Here is a 23,487-nt window from a genome sequence, read left to right on the forward strand (position 1 = left end):
GAGAACTGCTTAGTGGCCAATACAATAAATGGTTACCCTCCTATTTGGTTTCCACAAAGCCCTGGAGGTCACTGGTGTCCTGAAATCCAGAAGCTTACTGTAGGTAAGTGACCCAAACTGCAGGTGTCTATCTGAAAGCCATTAGAGTGAAGACAGTCTCATTTAAGGCTTTCAACTCATAATAGCACTTGTTCTGCAACCCTGCTGAGGCACATCATAGTCTCAGTCTTAAAGAAAAAACAGATTGAACGTGAAATGCGTTAGTAGCATCAGTAACAGAAGGCAGGGTCAGGCGGTGTGAGTGAGCATTCTGCTTTCAGGAGGACATCAAATGTGTCTCCCATCAATATTGACTGGATGCTGTGCATGTGAAGTAGGAAAAAGTATCAACTTGGCTTCTGTGCTTGAATATGAACTGTCAGGAAAAGCGTTTGCCAGCCAAAGAATTGGGTTAGATCAATTTATAAGCCAGGAGTTTTCATTTGCAAAGCTAGGAATTGCATCTGAGAGGGTGGCAGGTTAGGTTCCATTCATTTCACTGTTTCTGCCTGCCCTGCAAGCTGTCTGCTGATAACCATCACCTGAGCTCTTGCTCGGGCATCTTGGGATGTCTTGGAAAGATTGCTGCTAACAAAATTTGAAGAGAATGCTTACCCTGCCTTGGCTGATTCTACTCTTGTCTTGCACTTTATCTAGCTATGTTAACATTTTTTATATACACCTCAGGTAGAATTACCCTCTAGAACTCTTTGGCAGGTGGAATTGTCTATCTTCTATGTGTCCTTAAATTTTTTCTATCTGATTGCAGGTTTAAGGTTAGCTGAGCAACTGGGCCGAAGAGAAGATGAAGCCAAAATTCGTCACGGTCTTGGCCTCTCTCTTTGGGCTAGTGGGAACCTAGAGGAGGCTCAACACCAGGTGAGCAGGAGAACCCCTGTCCCAAGTGAATTTTCTTTCCAGAAGCATGAGAGACCTTGGGATTACTATCCTAGTAGTCATGACATTGGCCAGAAGGTGCTGACCCCTATACTTGGGTTGACATACAGGATTTCCAGCCTGTAGCAGCTCAGAAGTGCTGAACCACAGTAAAGATTCTTATTCAGTTGTGTGATAGATTTCTCAGTAATTTTTTTGGAATTCTTCTATTATATGAGGCTGTTCCTTATTAAACCTTAATATGAAATTACGTACATATATTTTATGACAGAAGTAAGTAATCCAAGAATTTGTAATTATTGGATTTAATTGCTTTATAGGTTTCTAGTACTATCAACAGATACTTCTCTGTCTGTCTCTCTCTGTCTGTCTGTCTGTCTCTCTGTCTGTCTCTCTCTGTCTGTCTGTCTGTCTCTCTCTCTCTCTCTGTCTCTCTCTCACACACACACACGAGTTCATGTTTCTGTATAGGTACAAATAGTTGAAGAGAAGCTTGCTCTCATGCTGGCTCTGGAGATTGGAAAGATCCCTAGAGTTATGAATTCTGGCAGGTTGGAGGAGTTCTGAGATGGCATCTAAAATCATACACTTAACCACTTAGGCAGTGAGTAAGTAATCACTGAGAGGGCATTGTGGGCAGAGGGGGCAAAGGATAAGGGGATCAAGGCTCCTTTTCAAGGTGCTCACAGGAATTGAAGGCGTGATGTCACTGAATTTGTGTCATAGCATCCTGGGATGTTATGATATTTTACTGTACTGTTAAAGGCAATTTAAAGAATTTGCTAATTTCCTAGTTTTAAAAATTAAAACTTATATTAGTATTGTTATAGTGACTTAAAATTTTCAAAGTACTTTCACTCACTGAATTTAATCCTCAAATAATCCTGTGAGGTAGAATGATAACTGTTTCTTTATAGAGGAGAAACTGGGGCTCCAAATCTTACCAAAAGTCACACAGCAAATTAGTGGCAGAATTGGGAATACATTGCTCTCTCCTAGTCTAGGTCTCTCAGTCTTAGAATTCTGTTTTTTTAAAATTTGTATGAACTTTTGATACTGTGTTTCCAAGCATATAAAGATCAGAAAAGTCTTGTGATCTCACTGATAGAGAAGCCATTAAATCAGCAGGACAGTGTCTTCTTCTTTTTTTAATTAAATTTATTGGGGTGACTGGTTAATAAAATTATATGTTTCCAGTGTACAGTTCTATAACACATCATCTGTGTGTTGCATCGTGTATTCTCCACTCACAGATATCTCCTTCTGTCGCCATATATTTGACCCCCTTTACCTTCTTCTACTTCCCTCTCTTCCTGCTTTCCCTCTGGTAACCAGTCTATTTTCTGTGTCTATGAGTTTTTGTGTTGTTCATTTGTTGCTTTCAGTTTTACATCCTGCATATGAGTGAAATCATATGGTTCTTGACTTTCGCATAGAGGAAAACATAGATACTAAATTTATGGACCTAGGACAGTGTCTTAGGATGTCAAGTGTCCCATTCTGCAGGTGGTGTCCTCTTGCATGGGCATGGCTCCAGGGGGGCTTGTCCAGCAAAGACCTGACCCTGGGACATGGTTGTGGACAGCGGCGTTTGAGTTGTCTGAGCTGCCTACAGAAAGTTGTCCCCCTCCTGAGAGTGCCGCTGCCTTTATCCCATTCCCCCCAGGCTCGTCCATGGCCAGCCTGCCTGCACCACACCTGTTCTTAGCCCAGTGTTTTGGCACCATGAGGTGTGAGAGTGCTGAATTATGGTTTCTTAATGACAAGAAGAAGGCTTTTTATTCAAAATCAGCACTTGGTTGGATTAATAGCTGATATTTGTTTTACAGCTTTCAGATTATAAGTCTGTAACCTCTGTCTTTTAGATCCCTCTATCTGTCAATTTATTACATAAACTGTACTTTATTGGGTTTGATCTGATGCCTTTCCACTAGGACCTACCTGGAAATAAAGATTCACCCTTTCAAACCTTTAACGATTTTTTTAGGTTGTGCACCAAGATGTGAGCAAAAGTTGTGTTTAGTCAGTGAATAGTGAGACTGGTTTCTAGGGAATGGATAACTTTTTTGTCCCCTACTTGCAGCTCTATAGGGCATCAGCTTTGTTTGAAACAATCCGACACGAGGCACAGCTGAGCACAGACTACAAACTCTCCCTCTTTGACCTGCAGACGTCATCCTACCAGGCCTTGCAGCGGGTGCTCGTCAGCCTAGGTGAGAGCAGCTGGGGTTCCCACTTCGTGTGTGTGTTCGTGTGTCTAAGTCATTTGGTGATTGCTGTGATGAAATATGATTGTTGTTACAGCAGACTGCGAAGCCATAACCACAACCTAGCCATTGAACATTTATTCAGTAAATATTTATAGAGCACCTACTGTGTGCTGTGTGCCAGCCCTGGGGATTAAAATCAAGAAGGCCTGGTCCCAGACCTCAGGAAGCTCTTAGCTTGTAGAGAGACAGAAGTCAGTGAGTCCAGTATGGTGTGATTGACTCTAGGGTAAGAGAAACTCAGGTGCTGTGGAAACCAAGCAGCTTGGCAGACAGCCATGGGAGCCAGCAAAGGTGTCCTAGAGACAGGGACACTCGAACCAGGTGTTTTCTCCCCAGGTTTCCCTCTCACCGTTAATTAATTCCTGAGGGGAGAATCTAAGAAGACACCTGGACTCTTCCCTGTTTTCTCTGCCAAACATCTTTTAGTTGCTGTCTAGTAAATGTTTTTAATATCTGGGTCTGCCCTCTAGACTGTGACATAGGAAATGATAATTCTCCCAGGCTTTGTGCTGCATTGCACTGGGGCAGCATCCATCTCCCCTCACCCGGGCCTTAACTGTTGCAGCCACCTTCTTTCCTGTCGTCTTCCTCTTCTCAGACCTGTCCATCCCTGCAGACCATTTTCTCAGTCGAGAACTTGGGTTGAAGAGGTATTTATTGGAACTAACAATGTATTTAAAGTTGGATGTTGAGGCCTTTTAAGTAACCTGTTATTTTCTGTATGTGTATAAATATGCAGACTTCCCCTGGAAAAAATATGTCTATTAAATGTACTCATTGTCTGGGATTACAGTTTATTATCTATTATACTCACAGCGTTAAGTCTGTCTAACACTTTCAGGCTGATTTTCCAATGTGCACAGAAATCATCCCTGCTGTTCCAGTTAATAACTTAATAGAGTAAAAGAAGATATTTGCATACACACATATAAATCCCCACTTTCTTCTGATACTTGAACTGTAGGAAGTGAGGCATCCTTGACATGCCATTGGAGCTACAACATCTGATCTCTTGCCTCTGCCTGATCTCTCTTTGGACCCTAGTCATATCAACTCTTCCATATTATTTTTATGACACAAGCAAATCCTCCTCATTGTGCTCCTTTAGCACTTGTAAACATTTCTCACTTGAAGTATGTTGGTTTATATTTTTTAGCTCTCATATTTGTGCATTAGCTTTTAAACTTGATTACAGACTAGTTTCTTAGAGGAAGTAGAATTAGAATTTGGAATGAAAGATTGAGGAAAAGCTTGAAAAAGAGAAGCAATTTCCAGGAACTAGAGACCTCAGAGGTTTAAACCCTTTGCCCATTGGGACTAGAAGAGAGAGAAGTAAGTGTGTGAGAGCCCAGAATGGAATGGGGTATCAGCTCTAACATTAATAATATCACCTATTATATATGGTGCTTTAAATAATGCTTCCCAAGCATCTGTAAATATAGCACCTCATTTACTCTTTATAGTAGCCCTTTGAGATTGGCAGGACAATAATTAGGATCCCTCTTTTTGAGACAAGGTCAATGAAAGGGCACACTCAGAAGCAAGACCAGTATGTGTAAAGGCACAGAGGTATAACGGAGGGAGATGTGGGCTGGACAATGTGATGTATAGAGGGGCTGCACTGAGGAGAGACAGACTGTCAGGAACCAAGTTCTGTAGGGCTCATCTGCCAATGACAAATCATAATCGAAGTTGAGCAGGGAAATGAGAAAGTAGCCATAGGGCAAAGCATCGTGTCCAAAGAGTCAAGTGAATGGGGTCAGAGGCCAGAAGGGCGAGAGCAACTCAGGATGTAGAGGAGAGACTGAGGATGAATCCTCTGAACAAAGTTGGCTCTCTTGTGTGGCTACAAGACAAGGGAAGGCCCAAAGGCTTTGGGTGGCGTGGAATCTGACAATGTGGGCTTTTACAGGAGTGGACACTGCATCCAGATTCTGAGGCAGGGGGCTGAACCTGAAACAATATGATAAAGACTGCCATAAATTAGAGTGCAGGGCAGTGAGGTTTCTGCCCAGGATCTCTGTACTTGATGGCCCTCCCTGAGTAAACACACTCCCCGTGGGGTCCTCAGCCTGTCCTTTTTGTCTTCCAGGCCATCATGATGAAGCCCTGGCTGTGGCAGAAAGAGGACGGACAAGGGCATTTGCGGATCTTCTGGTAGAACGACAAACAGGACAACAGGACTCTGACCCCTATTCTCCAGTCACTATTGATCAGATCTTAGAGATGGTTAATGGCCAGAGGGGACTAGTGCTTTATTATTCCCTGGCGGCTGGCTACCTGTATAGCTGGCTGCTTGCTCCTGGGGCAGGTAAGATCTCTTTCTGTGAGAAGAGGTCAGTTGTACACTAGACTGTGAATGTCTAATGAATAGAGGTGAAAGAGGTACATTACCATAGATCAGACTAAGGAGCTAATGTTTTTCGGCAAAATCTCAACCACCTCAAATAGTCAGTGGTGGGGCATTCAATGAATGAGACAGCCCAGCTTTCACATCCCGCCAAGAAATCACTGCTTCTCACTAGCGAATATGGAAGCTTTTATCAAGGAAGACTAAGAGCAGGAGGGTTAATCTCAGCAACGGCCCTATTTTTAAGCAGCTGTTGTTCATTAGCTAATAAAACAATGACTGTAAGTCCTAACAAGTTCTTTCTAGATATGATTTAATAATTGTGACCCTTTGTCATGGTAAAATTAAAGAGACTAAAATGATAATGGCAACTCCTCTCACAGTACATAAATGAAGTCTTATGCTTGAAATTTCTGAGTTTAGCAGAACCCATTTTAACCAGTTCTGTTGTAAATCATTTTCAGAAGTAAAAATCCCCTTTGATTAAATCGGCATAAAATGTTCAGTCTGTAACAGTTTCACTAAATACAGACCCACTAATTAGCTGTTAGCCATATTTTTTGCATAATAAAACGCTGAGGCTTTACCATGTTGGAGACACACCAGATCCAATTAGAGTTTATTGACTGGGGAAGTGGATTTTATAATTGTGAATCCTGAAAAATTGGCTTCTTGAATATCTGTAAGCCAATTTCGAAAAGTTCAACTGCCAGGAGAATTGACAAGATTTTTTTGATTTTTGTTTCCATCCCTTTGATTTAAAAAAGTGATGGCCGGATGACAACTCTCAGATGCTTCTTGGATTCTGAGCTCTCGTACCTGTACATTCTGTGCCTCAGCTTTATTTTTTATAATCTTCTTAATTCCATGTTTTTTATGGGCTTTCTATAAAGAACATTTTTACCTCTGACCTTTTTATGCTGAAGGTTTTAAGCTGTGATGCTCGTGGTGATTTGGTGAGTGTCAGCCACAGTGAAATGAATCCCTGTGTATCCCAGCCCCCAGAGGGGGCACTAATACCCAGGAGGACACAGTTGACAACAGAGATATCAAGCTCTTTCTCTCTGTGGTTGTTATGTTTTGGGAACGTGATTTGACAGGTGGTATATCCAAATCCCTGTAATAATGAACCATGTATAATGAGGCTCCTATTGTTTCTCTTTCTGTTCCTCTTTGCTCTTAATGAGACTCTGAAGCTTTCACCGGGGCTCTAATCCAATCAGAGAGGACCAGCATTTTCCAGGGCTGACATACCTCATTACCATTTGAGAATATGTCCTATATTTATTGTCAGAAAACCACTATGGATTCCCTCAGTTTCATGCAACCATCATTTTTTGCTTCTTTAATCCATTAATGACCGTTGACCAGTTAGTTTTATTTTAAAATGGTTTAAAATGTTTTTATCTGGCCTCTGTACTACATATTTATTTTGATTTGCTTTTGTGAAATGAAAGATCTTTGAGTAACAGTTTCCATGTGGCTGGTTATATTTTTGTTCAGGATATCAGTTTCCAGGGAGACTATAGGCATGCTCATGTGCTATCCTAAAAGAAAACTTTCTCTAGTTGGTGCTTCTGAGAAGCATCTGTTTTGAAATATCTAAGAAGTAGTCATTCCAGGAGCTTCTAAATATATCTTCAAAAGCAAAAGCCCTATCTTGAATTCCCTGGTTTCAAGTACCAAACTTGATGGTGACGGGTCTAAAAAGGGTACTGATCAAACTTCTGAAAATGTTCTTGGGATCATGGATTTCAGAATTGCTTCACGTGGTTTGGAGGATGGCATGCTTGTCAAAGAGGCCGCATAGCGTCAGCATTGTTGATACCTGTCCTGCACCTTTCTTCCCCCAACCTCAATTATGTATAGTGTTGGCTATGCCTGTCTTGTTTCAGGAATTCTGAAGTTTCATGAACACTACTTGGGTGACAACACAGTGGACAACTCCAGTGACTTCCAGGCTGGCAGCAGTGCAACTCTTCCAACAGCCACCAGCTCCGCCCTAGAGCAACACATCGCCAGTGTGCGGGAGGCCCTGGGGGTGGAGTCTTACTACTCAAGGCAAGTAGTACAACACTCTTAATCCCATATACAAATACAATTTCAAGGTGTTTTTTTTTTCTTTTCTTTTTTAAATATCCTTTTTGAGATCTTATGGAATTCACAGCTTTATGCTTAGTCTATTCACAGTTGCTGTAGCAGAAAGAAAAATGTGTCTCCGGAGTACAAACCCCTTAGTGAGCTGTGTTTATATTCATTTTGGTAGTTTGCTTTCAGACAGGGAAGGACCTCATCAGAGATGCCCATTTTCTAAGGAGGGTTTGTAGAATGTTTGAACATAAATATGACTTTGAGTTTAACATACCAGCTAATTAAAACTGAGATGAGTTTTTCTTATATGCAGATTCATAATGAGTTTGTACTATAGCTGAACGCCTGTTTGAGGGAGTAATTTAGCACCAGTGACAGGGTCTGTGTATGGGTCTGTGTGTTGCAGCGCTGAGGTTAGGGAAGTTGAGCTCCCAATATCAGGGATAGAAAAGAGAAGTACTCTTTGCAAAGACAGTAAAAGTTACACACTTATGGAAACATTTGGTCATGATGGACTATTTTGCACATGGAAAAAGTTTCCACAAGCACCCTACTTCTGGAGAAAATCAAAAGAGGGTGGCTTAGAGATGGTTGTGGCCAGATTTCCTAGGCATCTCAGTCCTCCCTCCTGCGATTAACAGGCGTGTCCATGTGTCAGAGAATCTGCCACGTTAGCTTGTGTCAGGTTGCAAGGGTATCTTGTCTCTTGAATGATTTCGTTTGTAATCATGAAAATCCTAAGATATTGTTGTGATTTCTTTAGGGATGCTTATCCCAGACTCCTGAGTATGTAGTGGTCATTGCAGTCAGCTGGATTGCTCTTTGAGGTGCTTATGAAATCGGGGGCAAGTTCTTACATGAAAAATAATCATTGGATAATGTCAAGACTGGAAGGGGCTATGGTGGTCATCTGGTTCAACTCCTTCATTTAACAGAAGGCAGTGCTGAATCAGACTTGCTGACAGCCAAATTAGTGTCAGAGCCAGGATTAAAACAATCTCTCACCCAGATTCCCAGGCCAGTGCTCGTTTTGTTTTTAATTATCAAAATTAATATCATATTTGGAGAAAATAGCTGAAGCATGTAAGAATGTCATCTCTAGCTTCTGCTTGTATGAAGTCTGAACAGGCATCAGCCACATGCACACACTGTTGTCTTATTTCTTCTATGGTTGCTGTTCATCCTAGAGCATCCCCATTCTTAACCCAGGTAGTGGTATAGTGATTACAGGGCCTTTACAGTCCAGAAATCCCAAAGACTTAGAAGTAAAGCTACTCCCTGAGATTTAATTGACCATAAAATAGGTTAGGCCAGGGGTATACAAAGCTGCTTCAGCAGACAGAAAGGCACTTAGGCCAGTCTGATTAAATTGTAAGCTGACCAAAGGTATTGCGTGTCTAAAGCAAGTATTAGAGGGGACTAGTTGGCCAGCACTAGAAACATACAAAGAAGAGAGTAAGCAAGGCAGACTTTGGCAGTGCCTATTTCTGACGTTGTCAAAGGGAGAATCTGGGCCAAGCAACTCGAAGACCCATTGGAAAGCTGTTTCCACTTGCAGTCATCATGCTCTCTTATCCTTCCTGCCTTTCCTCCCTTCCACAAATATTTGAGTGCCTACTGTGTACACTCAAGATTGGGAATAGAGTGGTGTTGAGATAGGCACGGCTCCCTCCAGCTGGCGGGGAACTGAAAGATAATAAATAGAGCATATGAAATCTTTCAATTAAAATGATTGTAAGTACTTAAATGAAAATGCAGGATGTGATGAAAATGTATAGTGGGGGTGGGACACCTGTACCAGGAGTTAGAAGGGGATATTTGAGCTGAACTCAGAAGGAGGATAAGGAATAAACTAGATGGAGGCCACCCCAGGCAGTATGCGCCAAGGCCTTCAGTAACTCTCAGTGGAGAAGACCTCACAGGTTGTCCTGCTGTCTTCCTTGTTCAGGTCCCATGCTGCTTGTTAGACTTTCTGACTGTTACTGGGTTTCTCATGTAAATCTACTTGTAAATAAAGAATGAGTAATTACCTGACATTCGGGTTTGCACAACTCTGCAAGCTTGGTTAGTGAAAATGGGCTGCCAAGAGGCAAAGCTTCTGAGCACATCAGCATCAGATTTTCAAACTTGTAAGGTCACAGCCTAGAGCTTGAACTGAGATGAGATCATGAAAGGACTCAGGTGTGTGACACCTGCCGTTTGAACCTCTGCACATGCAGAGGTGGTTTCTGTGTACCATCTCTCTTTCGGCAATGTGTTGGCCAGGTCATCTCAGTTCAAAACAACAACCATTGTTAGGGCTCAGCCTGTGTGAAAAAAAGGATTCCACTTGATCTTAGTTTTAATGGATCTAGATTAAAATTCATTATAAGAAGGAAGAAAGTTACTTTTTGACTCCAGCACTCCTTATATGAGGCACGGTAGTTTTAACTGCAAACACTAATGCCTAAACAGTTCTTTTACATGATAGAGGAAGTTAAGTAATTTTTCTTCCAGGTGTCTTTTGAATTGAAAAAATGGCTTTTGGGTTACAGTTCAGCTGTTCATCAGTGGCAGTGGGAGAGAAAGGACTGTAGTTTGCTTATATTCCCCACATTAATCTTTTCCCCTCTGCCTTATACAAGTTAGGATGAGTCCTTTAGGATCTCTAGGATGCTGGGTGGCTTGATACTCAGCATGACTTTGTTAGGCTACCTTCAGTAGCTCTGATCGCCAGTTTGAATTGCCATTAATAAGGTCTTTCCTGTTTCTTTGTACTAGTCTTTTAGAAATGTGTTCATATTTTGTGAGAAACACACGTTCTTGATTATGATATTAAAATTGAACACTTTAGTGGCATGGTTTGAATTTACTAGAATGAAGTTTTTGTGAAACTGGTTTCTGCCTCACAGTTTCATAAAAACTAAGAAAATTTCAATGATGGATAAATTATTTTTCATCTATAAAATTAGTAAATATTTTTAAAGTCATAATGCTCAGTGATGGTAAGGATGCAGTGAATGAGCAGTCTCATACCCTATGGATATAAATTGACTTATCCTTTCTAAAAAGAATTTGCCAGTAGTATCAAAAATATTTTAAAATATTCATGTCCTTTGACCCCCAAATTTTCATTTTAGAAATGGAGTAAAGATGTATACAAATATTTGTAATAGGTCTGTATATTATAGAAAAATAGTCTAAATGTCCATAATAATTGAATGCCAAATTATTTTATATAAAGTATGTTATTATGTTACAATTAAAATTACACTGACAGAGCATTTTTAATTACATAGCCAGATGTTTGTGACAAAATATTAAGTGACAAATATAATATAGAACTATTGTATATAGTATAATTTAAATTTTATAATATATACAAAATATGGATAAGAAAAGTAAAAAAAATCTTTGGAAGGAAATAGTCCATAGCGTTAGTGATAACTATAGGTGGATGGTGGAGTTATAAATGCTTGGAATTTTATTCTTTATAATTCTCTTTATTTTCAGTTTTTCACAATGGACATATATTACTTTTTAATGGATATAATAATCAGAAATAACAATGAATAAACAACTCTGTCATTCAAAGGAAAAAAGAAACCTTTCTGTAATTTCAGGTTACAGAGAATAAAACCTAAGTTTTAGAGCTTAGTACCAAGACCTTGCTCTAGGAAGGCATTCCAAGTTTTTAGTCTATTCTTGACTTTTCAAGTTTTTAGTCTATTCTTGACTTTTGGTGAATGCTATGTTCCAGTTATCACACCTTCCTCTCTGTTCCCTAAATGTACCCTGTGACTCCTCCCCCTCCATTCTAGCTCAAGTATCTGTAACCTCTGGGTCTATAGGTACGGCTTCCCACTAAGTATCTCTGGGTATTTCCAAGCACCTCTAGTCTAAAATATCTGAAGCCCAACTCTTGAGTTTCCCCATTTCTCTTCCAAATCAGGCAATGTAATATACCACATTAGCAGAATGAAGGACAAAAACTACATGATCATCTCAATAGATACAGAAAAAGCATTCGTATATATAGAAATATATATAGAAAAGCATATATAGAAAACTCTGAAGATTACACATGTGTGCATGCACACATGTGTACACACATGTGCACACACAGACACACACATGCCCTGTTAGAATTAATAAACAAATTCAACAAAGTTGCAGATTCCAAAATCACACAAAAAATGAGTGCCATTTACAATAGCATCAAAAACAATAAAATACTTAAGAATACATTTAAGCAAGGAGGCCAAAGACTTGTTCATGGAAAACTATACACCATTGCTGAAAGAAATTAATGAAGACACAAATAAATGGAAAGATATCCCATCCTCATGGATGGGAAGATCTAATAATGTTAAAATATCTATACCCAAAACAAATTTGATGCAATCCTAAAATTTATATAGAAACTCAAAGGACCCCAGACAGCCAAAATAGTCTTGAGAAAGAAAGAAAAAGCTAGAGGCCACACAATTCCTGATTTCAAAACATATCACAAAGCTATAGTAATCAAAACAACAAGGTACTGGCATAAAGACAGACACATAGACTAATCAAATAGAATAGAGAGCCCGGAAATAAATCCCGACATATAAGGTCAAATGATTTTTGACAAGAGTGGCAAGGCTACATATTGGAGAAAGGATAGTCTCTTTAACAAACGTTGTTGGGAAAACTGGATAGTCACATGCAAAAGAAGGAAACTGGACCCTTATGACGTATGAAAAGTTAACTTGAAATGTATTAAAAACCTAATCATAAGACCTGACTGTAAAACTCCTAGGAAAAGCTTTATTACATTGGATTTGGCAATGTTTTCTTGGATATAACACCAGAAGCACAGGTAACATAAGCAAAATTAGACAGGTGAGGCTACATAAAATTTAAAGACTTCTGCATAGCAGAGAAAAAAGAGGCAACCTATGAAATGGGAGAAAATATTTTCAAACCGTATATTTGATAAGGGGTTAATATTTGGTATATATAAAGAACTCCTGTAGTCTAACAACAACAAGATAATCTGATTGAAAAATAGGCAAAGAACTTGAATAGATATTTCTCCGAAGAAGATATACAAATGGCAAACACATGAGAAGATGCTCAACATCGCTAATCATAAGGGAAATGCAAATCAAAACTACAGTGAGTTATCACCTCACACCCGTTAGGAGGACCACTATCAAAAATGCAGAAAATAACAAGCATTGGTAAAAATGTGGAGAAATTAGGACTCTTGTGTACTGCTGGCGGGAATGTAAAATGCTGTAGCCACTGTGGAAAACAGTGTTTTGTTTTGTTTTTACCACAATAAAAGTATAAAAATACATTTTGAAACCATCCACTTCTATTTCTACTGCCACAAGCACAGTGCAGGTCCTGCCTGTCGTCTCTATCCCGAACCACTGCTGCTGCCTCTCCTCTGACCTCTCTGCTCCCTCTCCTGGTCTTCTAGTCTCCTTCAGCCAGAGTGACCTTTCATAAATGTGTTTGGGACTGTTTCTTTGTTCTCCTACTCATCACAAAACCCCCTAACACACTTAATCCTTTCAAAGGTTGTGATGGTCTTTGGACTCCAACTCACATTCCTTACCCTGGCCTGTGTGTGATCTAGCCTCCATCTGCGGCTTAAACCGCTCCTCTAGTCCTCCTGCAGCTTGACATCGTCCTGTGCCCCACCCCGCCAGCCTTTCACTGCCTAGGATAATCCAGGGCTTTCCCACTTTAAAGTTTTGTACATGTCCTTCCTTTTCTCTGCAAAGTTCTGCCCGCCGCTCTTGTATGGCTGGTTCCTTCTTATCCTTCAGATTCCTGCTTAAAGTAAGTCCTCAGAAAGGCCTTTCAGAAGCTTCACTGTTAGTTTTGTTCACTTCTGCATACCCGGTCCCTAGGGCAGTCCTGTGACATAGCAAATGCTTAATAAATGTTTGAACAACCCACTGACTCAGAATGAATGAAGTACTTCTTCTTTCTGCCCAGAATTATTCCCTCCAGAGCCCTGTTCAAATCTCACACCATTTCTTTCCATCAGGGCCATCCAAATCACTATATGTCCAAATAAGATTTTTGCTCCCCGCTGTGGTGCCTAATAATAGCACTTATTTTGTTCTTGTTTCATAATCACCTGATTTGTGTGTCTTCCCAAGCAAATGCTGATGCCATGGAAAGCAGGTGCTATGTCCTTCTCCTTTCTGAATTCTTACTGTCTAACACAGTGCCTGGTCCATAGTAAGATGTCAGTAAATTTGAAATTTAGTCACCAGAAATTGTGCTATGAGCAGACTTCCTGTTCATGCTGGGCTGGTTTACTGATTCTTTTTCTAGTGGATGTAAAATACACTGTGCCCCTGGAAATTGAGTCTCTGTGCCTTGGGGAACACTGTCATTCAGTTACCCACAGCCTGGCCATGGTGTCCTTGTTATTCTGCAGACTGTTTTTGCTCTCCTTAATGGCATTTTACTGCTAAAAGGAAGTATAGTGCTACAAAGGAGTTTCTGAAAATGGATTTAAAATAAAAGAAGTGCTTTTATTAAGTGTTTAATAAGAACTTCCCATCTCTTCCTCCCAGATCAAAAAAGGTGTAGATTGAAACCACTGCATAGAACACAAACCTCCCATAAGGGAGATGTTATGAATTTCAAAACACATCTTCAGGTTTTAATTCTGATATTTAGCCAGAGCCACGCTGCTTCCTGGACACCTGGGACAGTGCAGTGGTGCTTTGGGGATGATAAGCTGACTGGTTAGAACACTAGTAAAACTGTGTTCAATAGTAGGTCAGATCTGGAAGAAGTATTCCCAAGGAGTCTTAAATAAATTTCAATTATAGACTGCCTTTATAATAGGGTAAATGTTCCTTCATTGTAAATGAATATTAAACCATGATAAACTGTAGTTGTTATTTTTTTCTTTTGGTGCTTTTCTATATTTCTAAATTTTCAACAGTGAAAGTTAATTTTATAATCAAGTGTATTTTCTTACTTTAAAACTGATTAATTTAGATTGCACTGGTTAAAAATTGCTGATGACTCCAGTTGGTTCTAGACTGATAACAAGCAGCTATCGTTAAGAAGCATGACAGTGCCAAGCATTTGAAGACCTGTGGGTCTACAAGATATCTTATTTTTTGTTGGTGAGAGAATAAATTGGCATAATCACATCAGAAGACAGTTTGACATCACATCCTAAAGCTGAATATTCACATTTCCTTTGTTCCAAATATATACCTTAGGTGTAAAATCTATGAGAGGCTCTTGTATATGAGGAAGAATGTTCAGAGCTGCACTGGAAATAATAGCAAAATTTTGGAAATACCCACATGCCATCAATGAGAGAGTGGATGAGTATGGTGCTATAATTCCCAATTGAAATATTAGGCAGCAGGCAAAAAGAGATGAGCCATAGTGAACCCCAAGACATGTCTAAATCTTAGAAATATAATATTAGGTGAAAAAGTGTGTCCCAAAATACTACCTACAGAGTGACATCCTTTAACAGAGTTAAAACAACTAAAATATGAATGTGTTTTTAGGAATACAGCTAGATTCAATAAAACTTGTATAGAAAGCACAGGCAAGGAGTGATAGCCATGGAATTTAGGATGGGCCTTGCCTCAGGCTGGGGAGGCAGTGAATGAGCTCCATAGAAAGTTAAATAATTTTGTATGTTATTCTCCAGCTTTTGTTTTGGGTGGTAGTTTTGTGAGCACTTATTACATTATGAATGAATGAATGAATCAATGAATGAATCAATGAATGAATGAAAATGGGCCATGCATGGATCAATGATGAAAGGGTGTCATGAATCAAAGATTATGATTAATCCAATCCCAAAGAAATTCCACCACCACCACCATTCCCCCCAAAAGAAATAAAAAACAACAACTTTGTTTTTTAAACAAATGAATTGCAAAAGCAAGATTGCAGCAAGGACATATTTAATTGATGTCAATGGACAATTGATAGACTGGTTTAAATTATTTGTATCCGTTCTTCTAAGCAAGTGCCCAAGCACTGGTCATTGCTACATCGTTGGCTTATTTTAAGTTACAGTGGGTCTTTAAAGTTTAAAATTATCTTTCCAATGTTTTCTAATGCGGGCTTTTTGCTAATCAAGGCTGACCTCCCAATTAATCAAACTCCCAATTAATCAAATTAATAAGGTTTTATTTACAATTAATCAAATTAATAAGGTTTTATTTACAAATTAAATATTTTTTCTTCAAATCCTTTCCAGAATTCTGTGGAGTAAAAGTATAATATTTGGGGGCATTTATTTTGTCCCTTAAAAAAAGAGTTTCCAATTTCATCCTAAATTAGGGTGGTACCATTTTGAAAATATTTTACAAGCATGTAGTCAGTTTGTGCCAGAGCTGGTACTGAGCCTGGAGATAAATGCATGAAATAGCTGAGATTCTTGGCCTCACAGTAGCTCACAGTATGCAACAATCAAATGTATAAATTATTAATCCACCACATGCAAAATGTTATAAAGGTTCTAAACAAAGAAGGCCATGCCTTGTTCTACCTACTTGGAGGCAAGTCAGTTGTTCAAGAGGCTTTCCAGGCGGTGACATTGAGCTGGGCCCTGAAGAATGAGGGGGGAAAAGTCATTCTAGGCAGAGGAGTTCCTCACTGGGCGATGTTATAAAGCAGCAGTCCCCAACCTTTTTGGCACCAGGGACAGGTGCTCTTAGGAGAATCTATTGCCTGATGACCTGAGGTGGAGATGCTTGTGCTGGGGAGCAGCTACAAATACAGATGAAGCTTCGCTCACTTGCCCGCTGCTCACCTCCTGCTGGGTGGCCCGGTTCCTAACAGGGGCTGGGGTTGGGGACTACGGTTATAGAAGGAGGCAAGTACCCAAGGCCTTCAGATAATGAGTGGTGGTTTCAATAGGAGGGTGATATGCCCTTTGCTGCAGAAATTGTTATCTTCTACATCACAGTTGCTCAGTTGCTGCCTCCTGAGGCTCACCTCTTTCTTGCAAGATCTGAAGGTGGGCTCTTTCTGATGGGGTGGGTTTGCCTGGCAGAGTCTCTTATATACTGTCCTCTTTGATATGGCTAGGTTTCAGAAGGAGGCCTTATTATCTGTGAGGTGACTCACTCAGACTCAGCTATATCTGAGGGAAAAAATGGTGATGCTAGGTTAGGGATTAGGGCACCGAGGAGACATAACTGCAGAAACTAGTGGAATACACCGTAGGCTCTGGTCTTTTCCCCCTGATTCTCGAATTTGGATTCCTTCCAAAAGGCTTAGTACAAAATGAGCTCAGAATGCTTTGGTAAGCTTCTTAGTGTAAGTCAGCAGCCTAGCAAGAAGGATAAGTGTCGTCAGTCTTCTCGTATGACCTCTGAAATAGCTTTAGTTGAATCTCTTTTGTATTTCTCAGGAACCTTTTAAAAGCAAAATTCTTGAACTTCCTAGATATGAGTTTTCCCATTTATACACAGGGAGATAACCCGATGAATGGTAGAATCAGCCTTAAGACAAAAAGCAGACAACAGTGATGCAGGGAAATCCGTTAGTGCCTGTCGTTCTGCAAGCATGGAGACCTGGAACGGTGAATGGCCTGGGCTTCCCTGGGCCAGGGGCTGACATTTCTGCAGTTAGGCCACAGGTCAGGGGCCAATTTGGTAGATGCCACGACCTGGCAGGGGCACTATTGGACACCAGACATTTCTTCTTTTATCACTTGTTCCAGATCCTTTGTTCACAGTCCCTCTACTTGGAATGACATTCCTGGTAGAACAAGAGGCAACGGCAGAAGGAGTGGGGCAAATCTGTTGACCATTCTCGACATTTAGTGTTTTCCTCTCAGTTCTATATCAACTAGTAGCTGGCTGTTGCCATAACCAATTTTGTAAAAATTGTTTGAACTAATTAAATTTCAATATCCCTGACTTTGTATATCCTGCCCTATGCTCCAGTGAAATTCCCTGGCCTTTTCTTCCTGATTGATTCTGTGCAGCTTTATCTAACAATCAATATTTAAGACAGTTAATATATAACTCTTGACTTATCTTGCTTTGGGAAAATAAGCCCAGTATAGCCACCAAGTTCTTCTTTGATCTGACTAAAACGCGCATTGTTTTTTTTCCTGTTTGTACTTTTATGATTTGAACACAATGGTCAGGAGGCTCTGGAGAGGTGTTGTCCTTAAAGCTCATTTTACTGTGTCAGACCCACAGCTCACACTATACTAGTGAGATTTTTCCTCTAGTAATGCCATGTAGGACCCCAAAATTTCAGAGACATAAGCACAAACATATATTTCTTCCTCTGGGTCTGTAGGTTAGCTGGGGTTCTCCTTTAGGCTGTTCGTGAAACTTAGGTCCTTGTGTCTCTTCTTTCTGTGACTGGCAGTGACCAGACAAGACCCTTTTCACAGAAGAAATCAGGATCACAAAAGAACAAGCAAAAACAATCAGGAACATTTAAAGCCCTGCTCACCTCTCCTCCACTCATGTTCCACTGGCTAAAGCATGTCAATATCAAGACGAACATGATTGGGGCAGGGAGTGTATCTCTCCCACTAGTGAATATGTGCTGAAAAGTAAGACAGTCTCCCACACCCCCACCAGTGGAGACCTGGAGAGAGATTAGGATGATCTTCTCTCAGGCTTCTTTCTCCAGTTTCTTCATTATCTGATGATTGATCGTTTTTCTGCTTATATCTCTCCCCTCAACACTCACATACCCAGGTGTGGGTGAGCTCTGCAAGCACTCCTCTGTCTCTTTTGATAGTTTTCATCTTCCTCTTTGTCCGAAACCATGGGCATTTCCCCTTGCTCACACTTGTTATTGGACTTCCCTTGGAAATCGAATTTTTCAGGACACAAATCTATACCCCTGGCCCAATGACTCACTTGATTTCTAGGTTTGACCTTCCCTCTGTATACACTTACCTGGAATTCACCTCAAGCTCAGCATATCCAAAATCTTACCTTTTCTCAGGTAACATCCAAATCTGGCTCATGGTTATTCCCAATTTTCCCCATTTATTTTAAAGCCTCCATCTTTTCTAGTCAGGTTCCTTAGTTTTGAGGGCTTTGAATCATTTGTCTTTGAATTTCTCTTTCCTTTATTGCTGTTTATTTAATCAGTCACTAAACTCATTTGCTTCCTACTTACCTCTTAACTGTCACTCTTTCTTCTGCCCTGCTATGGGCCAGGCTCTTGTAAGAACATGCCTACATGACTAGCCTGGCCTTCCTGCTTCCTGCCTCCTGCCTCTACCCACTACTCCCCATTCCCCTCCCCTTCCAGTGCTTTTGGCAGTCTGCTGCCTGAGGAGTTTTCTAAAAGCTCTGCTGTTACTTGAGTGCTCCTGCATACATCATAGCCCACAGAGAATGATGGTGGCCGAGGAATGCCTGTGGATGAAGTTGGTCATCAAACCCCATTGTTCCATACAGCCTGTCCCACTCTGTCTTCTGGAGTCAACCCTTTGTTCCAATAGGGGCCAAGTTTTTTCTCCTGCCATCTGCACACCATGCACATTCCTATGAGTTTGCATTTGCTTTCTTCTTCTGCCAGTGTGGGATCTCTTGAAGTTCTATTCCTGAGGGCATTGCTTTTCCTGGTAGTCTGTAAGCACACACTGAAGGCAGGAATTGCTTACGTAGGTGGGTAGAAGCAAAGATGGAGAGAGCATTAAGGAGACTGGAGGAAGCAGAGAATACCTACTGTAGAGCTGACCTATTCATGTTTTCCCCCTTTTTCTGCCTCCCAACCAGGATTTAGAAAAGTCTGGGCACACAGTACATACAACTCTGATATACTTGCTGGTTAACTAAAATTAAATCATACAAATTAGCTCAGTCCCCACGATGATGGCCCTGAATGCCATGTGGGTTATCTCTTGCCTTTACATTACTAGCTCTTAACAGAGCCTAGTACTTAAGAGGCCCTGAATAAATGTTCACTGGGTGAGTGGAATGATGAAAGAGTGAACGAACAAACTGCTGGAAGCTGGGAGGACACCTTCTGAACACTCGGTCAATAGAGGATCATTAATGTGTGGTCAGTGTGCCATCATCAGTGTAGCAAAACATGACAGTGATAACATGTGTTTCATAGTTATTGTTCTAGCTTTTTTCTTCCCACTTTCACCCCTGTGAAGTTTCATGAAAGCACAATATTATCCTGGAACCTCAAAGAGTGGACTTACCCAGATCAGGTAGTTAATGCAGACCTTGAACTAACATCCACATTATAAAACTTGACCCCTATGCCAGCACATGAAACTCTTCTGATTCACATTAAACTTGTTAAGGCTTCAAAAGTAATGAGAGGTTCTTTCCTGTCTTTTGATAGACTTATGCTAATGCAGTGAGGAGTCACCACTAATAAGCAGGGAGAGGCAGAATTGATTTAAGGATCTGTCACATCAAAAACATACTGTCTGATGGAGACAAAGTTATCATTGCAAACTTGTCTTTTTCTTTATTCCTGTGTGTGCTTCTCATCTCCCCGCTAATTAGAGACATCAGAAGATAACATTTCATTTTCTGGCAGCCCTGTAAAAGCTTCCCTGCTTTTTGGAAGGACTGAGTGCCTTCTCATCTCAGGAGTTGGCCCATAGCTGTCGTGTACTCCTTCCCTTCCCCTGTCTCAACCCCAGGGCCTCCCTCAAGCCAGTTGCTGAAACGGGCTTCAGTTTGTTTTCTGTGTCTTCACCTCCAGTTTCACAGGTAGATCAAGCAACAGTGGAGACTTCCTCCTAAAACCAGAAGCTAAATTGACATACTCTGTCTATGAAAGGTATAAGTTTCAGCTCTTACTGTAAGTTAATATATACATTCATTAATTTAAATTGATGAGGTTGAAAAACTATATGTGTCACATATTGATTATCATCTCAAGATTGGAGACAGCTTTTCTTGTGAAGATCAAATAGAAAGTCTGAGTAATATACAGCATTGATTTCCTTTCCTTTAGCTATCCACTGCAAACCATCTCTTCTTTGTTTTGGACTTGTTTCTTAATGATGCTCTGGGTTCCACATTCTTATAGAGAACTTAGGAAATCATTTTTGGGTTTTAAAAAAAAAGAGGCTGTTTGTTCAGTCTGGGTAGTTTTGCTGTTGTGGGTTTCTGTTGTTTTCTTCTATCTTAGCACCCTGTGTGTTTCTTGGTTGTCCCTAATCACAGTGTTGTTTATTGTTTGTAATGGCTGGTTTTATAATGTCTGCCTCTCACATTGGACTAGAGGTCCATCAAGAGTGAGGATTGAGTCTGTCTGTCTTCACATCAGTACAGTACTTGGGAATAGTCATTTAATGACTTAATGAAATGGGCCTACCTTTTTTTTTCTATGTAAACATTGTCTATTCATAATTAAAGCTGAAGCTAGGAAAGTTTCTTGTCAATGCTAGTATTGGTTTGGCTATGTCCAAGAAAACGACATTTCTAAAGATGGACACAGAATGAGCAAACTGGGCCAGCACCAGACTAAAATCAAAAAGAACAAGGGTGTGTGTGGGGGAGAGAGAGAGAGAAAGGGAGGGAGGGAAAGTGCATGTGTGTGTGTGTGTGTGTGTGTGTGTGTACAGTCTTGCAATCAAGTATAAGCTAATGCTTTATTGTATTTTTCTTGTCTGCTTCCTCCTACTTTGGTTCAATGTTGAGTTTTAAGCCTTAGAGATAAAAACTCAGCATAGTTTACAGTGTAAGAATGTTAAATTATGGTGTTTTTGAATGTTGGAAATGGCTAAGTTTAAAAGAGATAGAAATTTTAGTTAGAAGAAAGTTTCAAGGAGAAAAAAGATATTTGTCCAACTTTTCTTTGAAAATGAATCAAACAGGCAGGAGAATCCAGATTCAGTTTCCCAAGGTCGAAAATTTCTCAGTAGATGTATACAACTTTGATTTCATCTCACACTACTAAATAATGTTAACCAAGATGCATAAGATGCCTTGCTGGGTGCTCTGTTATGCCAAGTTAATGTTCATATTTTAACTCTGATTCTCTATTAGCACATCCCAGAGTGCTTCTTTTTGGATAAGGAAGAGAGAAATGGCCTCTTTTGGCCATTTCCATGTGTCAGACACAGGTGTACATACTCACTAGATATGGATAATATCCTCAGAGATGGTGATTGTGGTCCCATTTTACATAGCAGAGAGCTAAAACTCACAGCCATTCAGTGAATTGTCAAGGGTTCACAGCTAGTTAAATGGTGGAACCGGAATTCAAAGGTGGGCTTTAGAAAGGGCTTCTCAAAAACGAAACAGTGCCAACATACCTCTTGGGGCTCTAGAATTGCATTTTCAAATGATTTTGTTTGAGGATGAAAAAAAGGGCAGACTGACAGAAAATGACTCATTCACTGCCTTTCCAGACTTTTGCTGTCCCTTTGGAGATTTTAGTTGACTTTCCTGCTTTCCTTCTGTAAACTTCCACTGAGTCCCCAAGTACTGGGTATTCTCCACTGGCCTCAGCAATAAAATGTAGGAAAGAAAAATGTAGAAAAATATACCAGATGAAAAAGTAGACAAACATTCTGTCACGGTGTAGTCTAACATATCAGTCCGACTTTCGTGAATTTGAGAGCAAGGAGAAGTTTCTCATTGAGAAATAAAAATCCTTTAGCTTGAAGAATATTTTCAAAAAATAAATTCTTCATTACCCTAGATAGTTATTGAAATGAAAATAGTTCAGATCAAACCATATCATGAAAGACATAATTCAGCAGTCCTTGAGAATTTACCTGTTTTCCATTCAAACATTAAAGTGATCGTTTAATCTGACATATAATTCCCTGAACTCTCTCTAAATAATTGCTATGGTGATTTTAGCTCAGCCTTGAAACAGACTTGGATCTGTTGTATATTTGACTTCATTCGAAAGAAAGAAACAATTTAAAAGAAATAAAGACTTCAGAGGTTTAAACCCTTTGCCCATGGGGACTAGAAGAGAGGAGAAGAAAAGTTAAGTGTGTGGGAGCCCAGAATGGAATGAGGTATCAGCTCTAACAATAATAATACCACCTGTTATATATGTGATACTACTTTATGTAACATCTATCAGGCATCTGCACATACAGTGCCTCAGTTAATCTTTACAGTAGCCTTTTGAGTTAGGGCAACTATTAGGACCCCTCTTTTTGAGACAGAAATTGAGTCTCAAGGACTGACTTATCTAAGATCATGCAGCTAAAGAATAAAGTCAGAACTTGAACCCAGGCTTCCAGGTTCCAATCTACTGCTCTTTCCATCAAGCCATTTGTCTCTCTTAAGAGGCAAGTATTTACTATGGATAAATTCTTGTAAGATTTGGCAAGGCTCATACAAATTCTTTTATTATAATGGAGCTTTTCCTATGTTTGAGACATGTGGGCATTGCCTAAGGTTTGTAACAGTATTTATAGAATGAAATTTAAGCTGTGATAATGAAATTCTGAATTATTTTCTGTGTAACACTAAGCTTTAGTGAGCTAAATTTCAGTCAATAGTATGTGAATATACTGGTCTACTTTCATATACCTTGGGCATATGGTTTCCAGGATAACTCTGAAGCTGTTTAAATCAAAGTGGAATAAGAAAAAGGTAGAAAAGAAGAAATAAATAAGATGTCACTTAGTGTGATAACAGCTGTAGTTAAAAGAACAGCTGTGAAGTGATTGGAATGAATATAGTCTGGACAATTTTAGAAGCTTTTTTCCAAGTAAGTGGCCTGCTTTCCAAATACAGTTTGAAAGCTTTTATCCATTTTTTTAATTCATTTATTCATTCAGCAGCTATTTGCTGAGTATCCCCATTATGCCAGTCTTTGTGCTGGGCCCTAAGAATTCAGAGAAAAGACATGTTTCCTGTCCTTGAGCTCACAGACCAGTAGGTTTGT

General features: G+C 40.0%; 1 protein-coding gene across 1 annotated transcript in view; it reads left to right on the forward strand.

Annotated features, from left to right (window-relative positions):
• The window catches only part of TTC28 (tetratricopeptide repeat domain 28), a 641,766-nt gene that overhangs the window by 533,477 nt on the left and 84,802 nt on the right, over positions 1-23,487 (forward strand). The window contains exons 9-12 of the mRNA XM_023538443.1: positions 809-918; positions 3,020-3,149; positions 5,299-5,517; positions 7,452-7,617. Coding sequence (XP_023394211.1) covers positions 809-918; positions 3,020-3,149; positions 5,299-5,517; positions 7,452-7,617 — 625 coding nt within the window. The remainder of the gene's footprint in view (positions 1-808; positions 919-3,019; positions 3,150-5,298; positions 5,518-7,451; positions 7,618-23,487) is intronic.

The sequence above is a fragment of the Pteropus vampyrus genome, unplaced genomic scaffold, assembly GCF_000151845.1.
Source record: "Pteropus vampyrus isolate Shadow unplaced genomic scaffold, Pvam_2.0 Scaffold223, whole genome shotgun sequence".
NCBI lineage: Eukaryota > Metazoa > Chordata > Mammalia > Chiroptera > Pteropodidae > Pteropus > Pteropus vampyrus.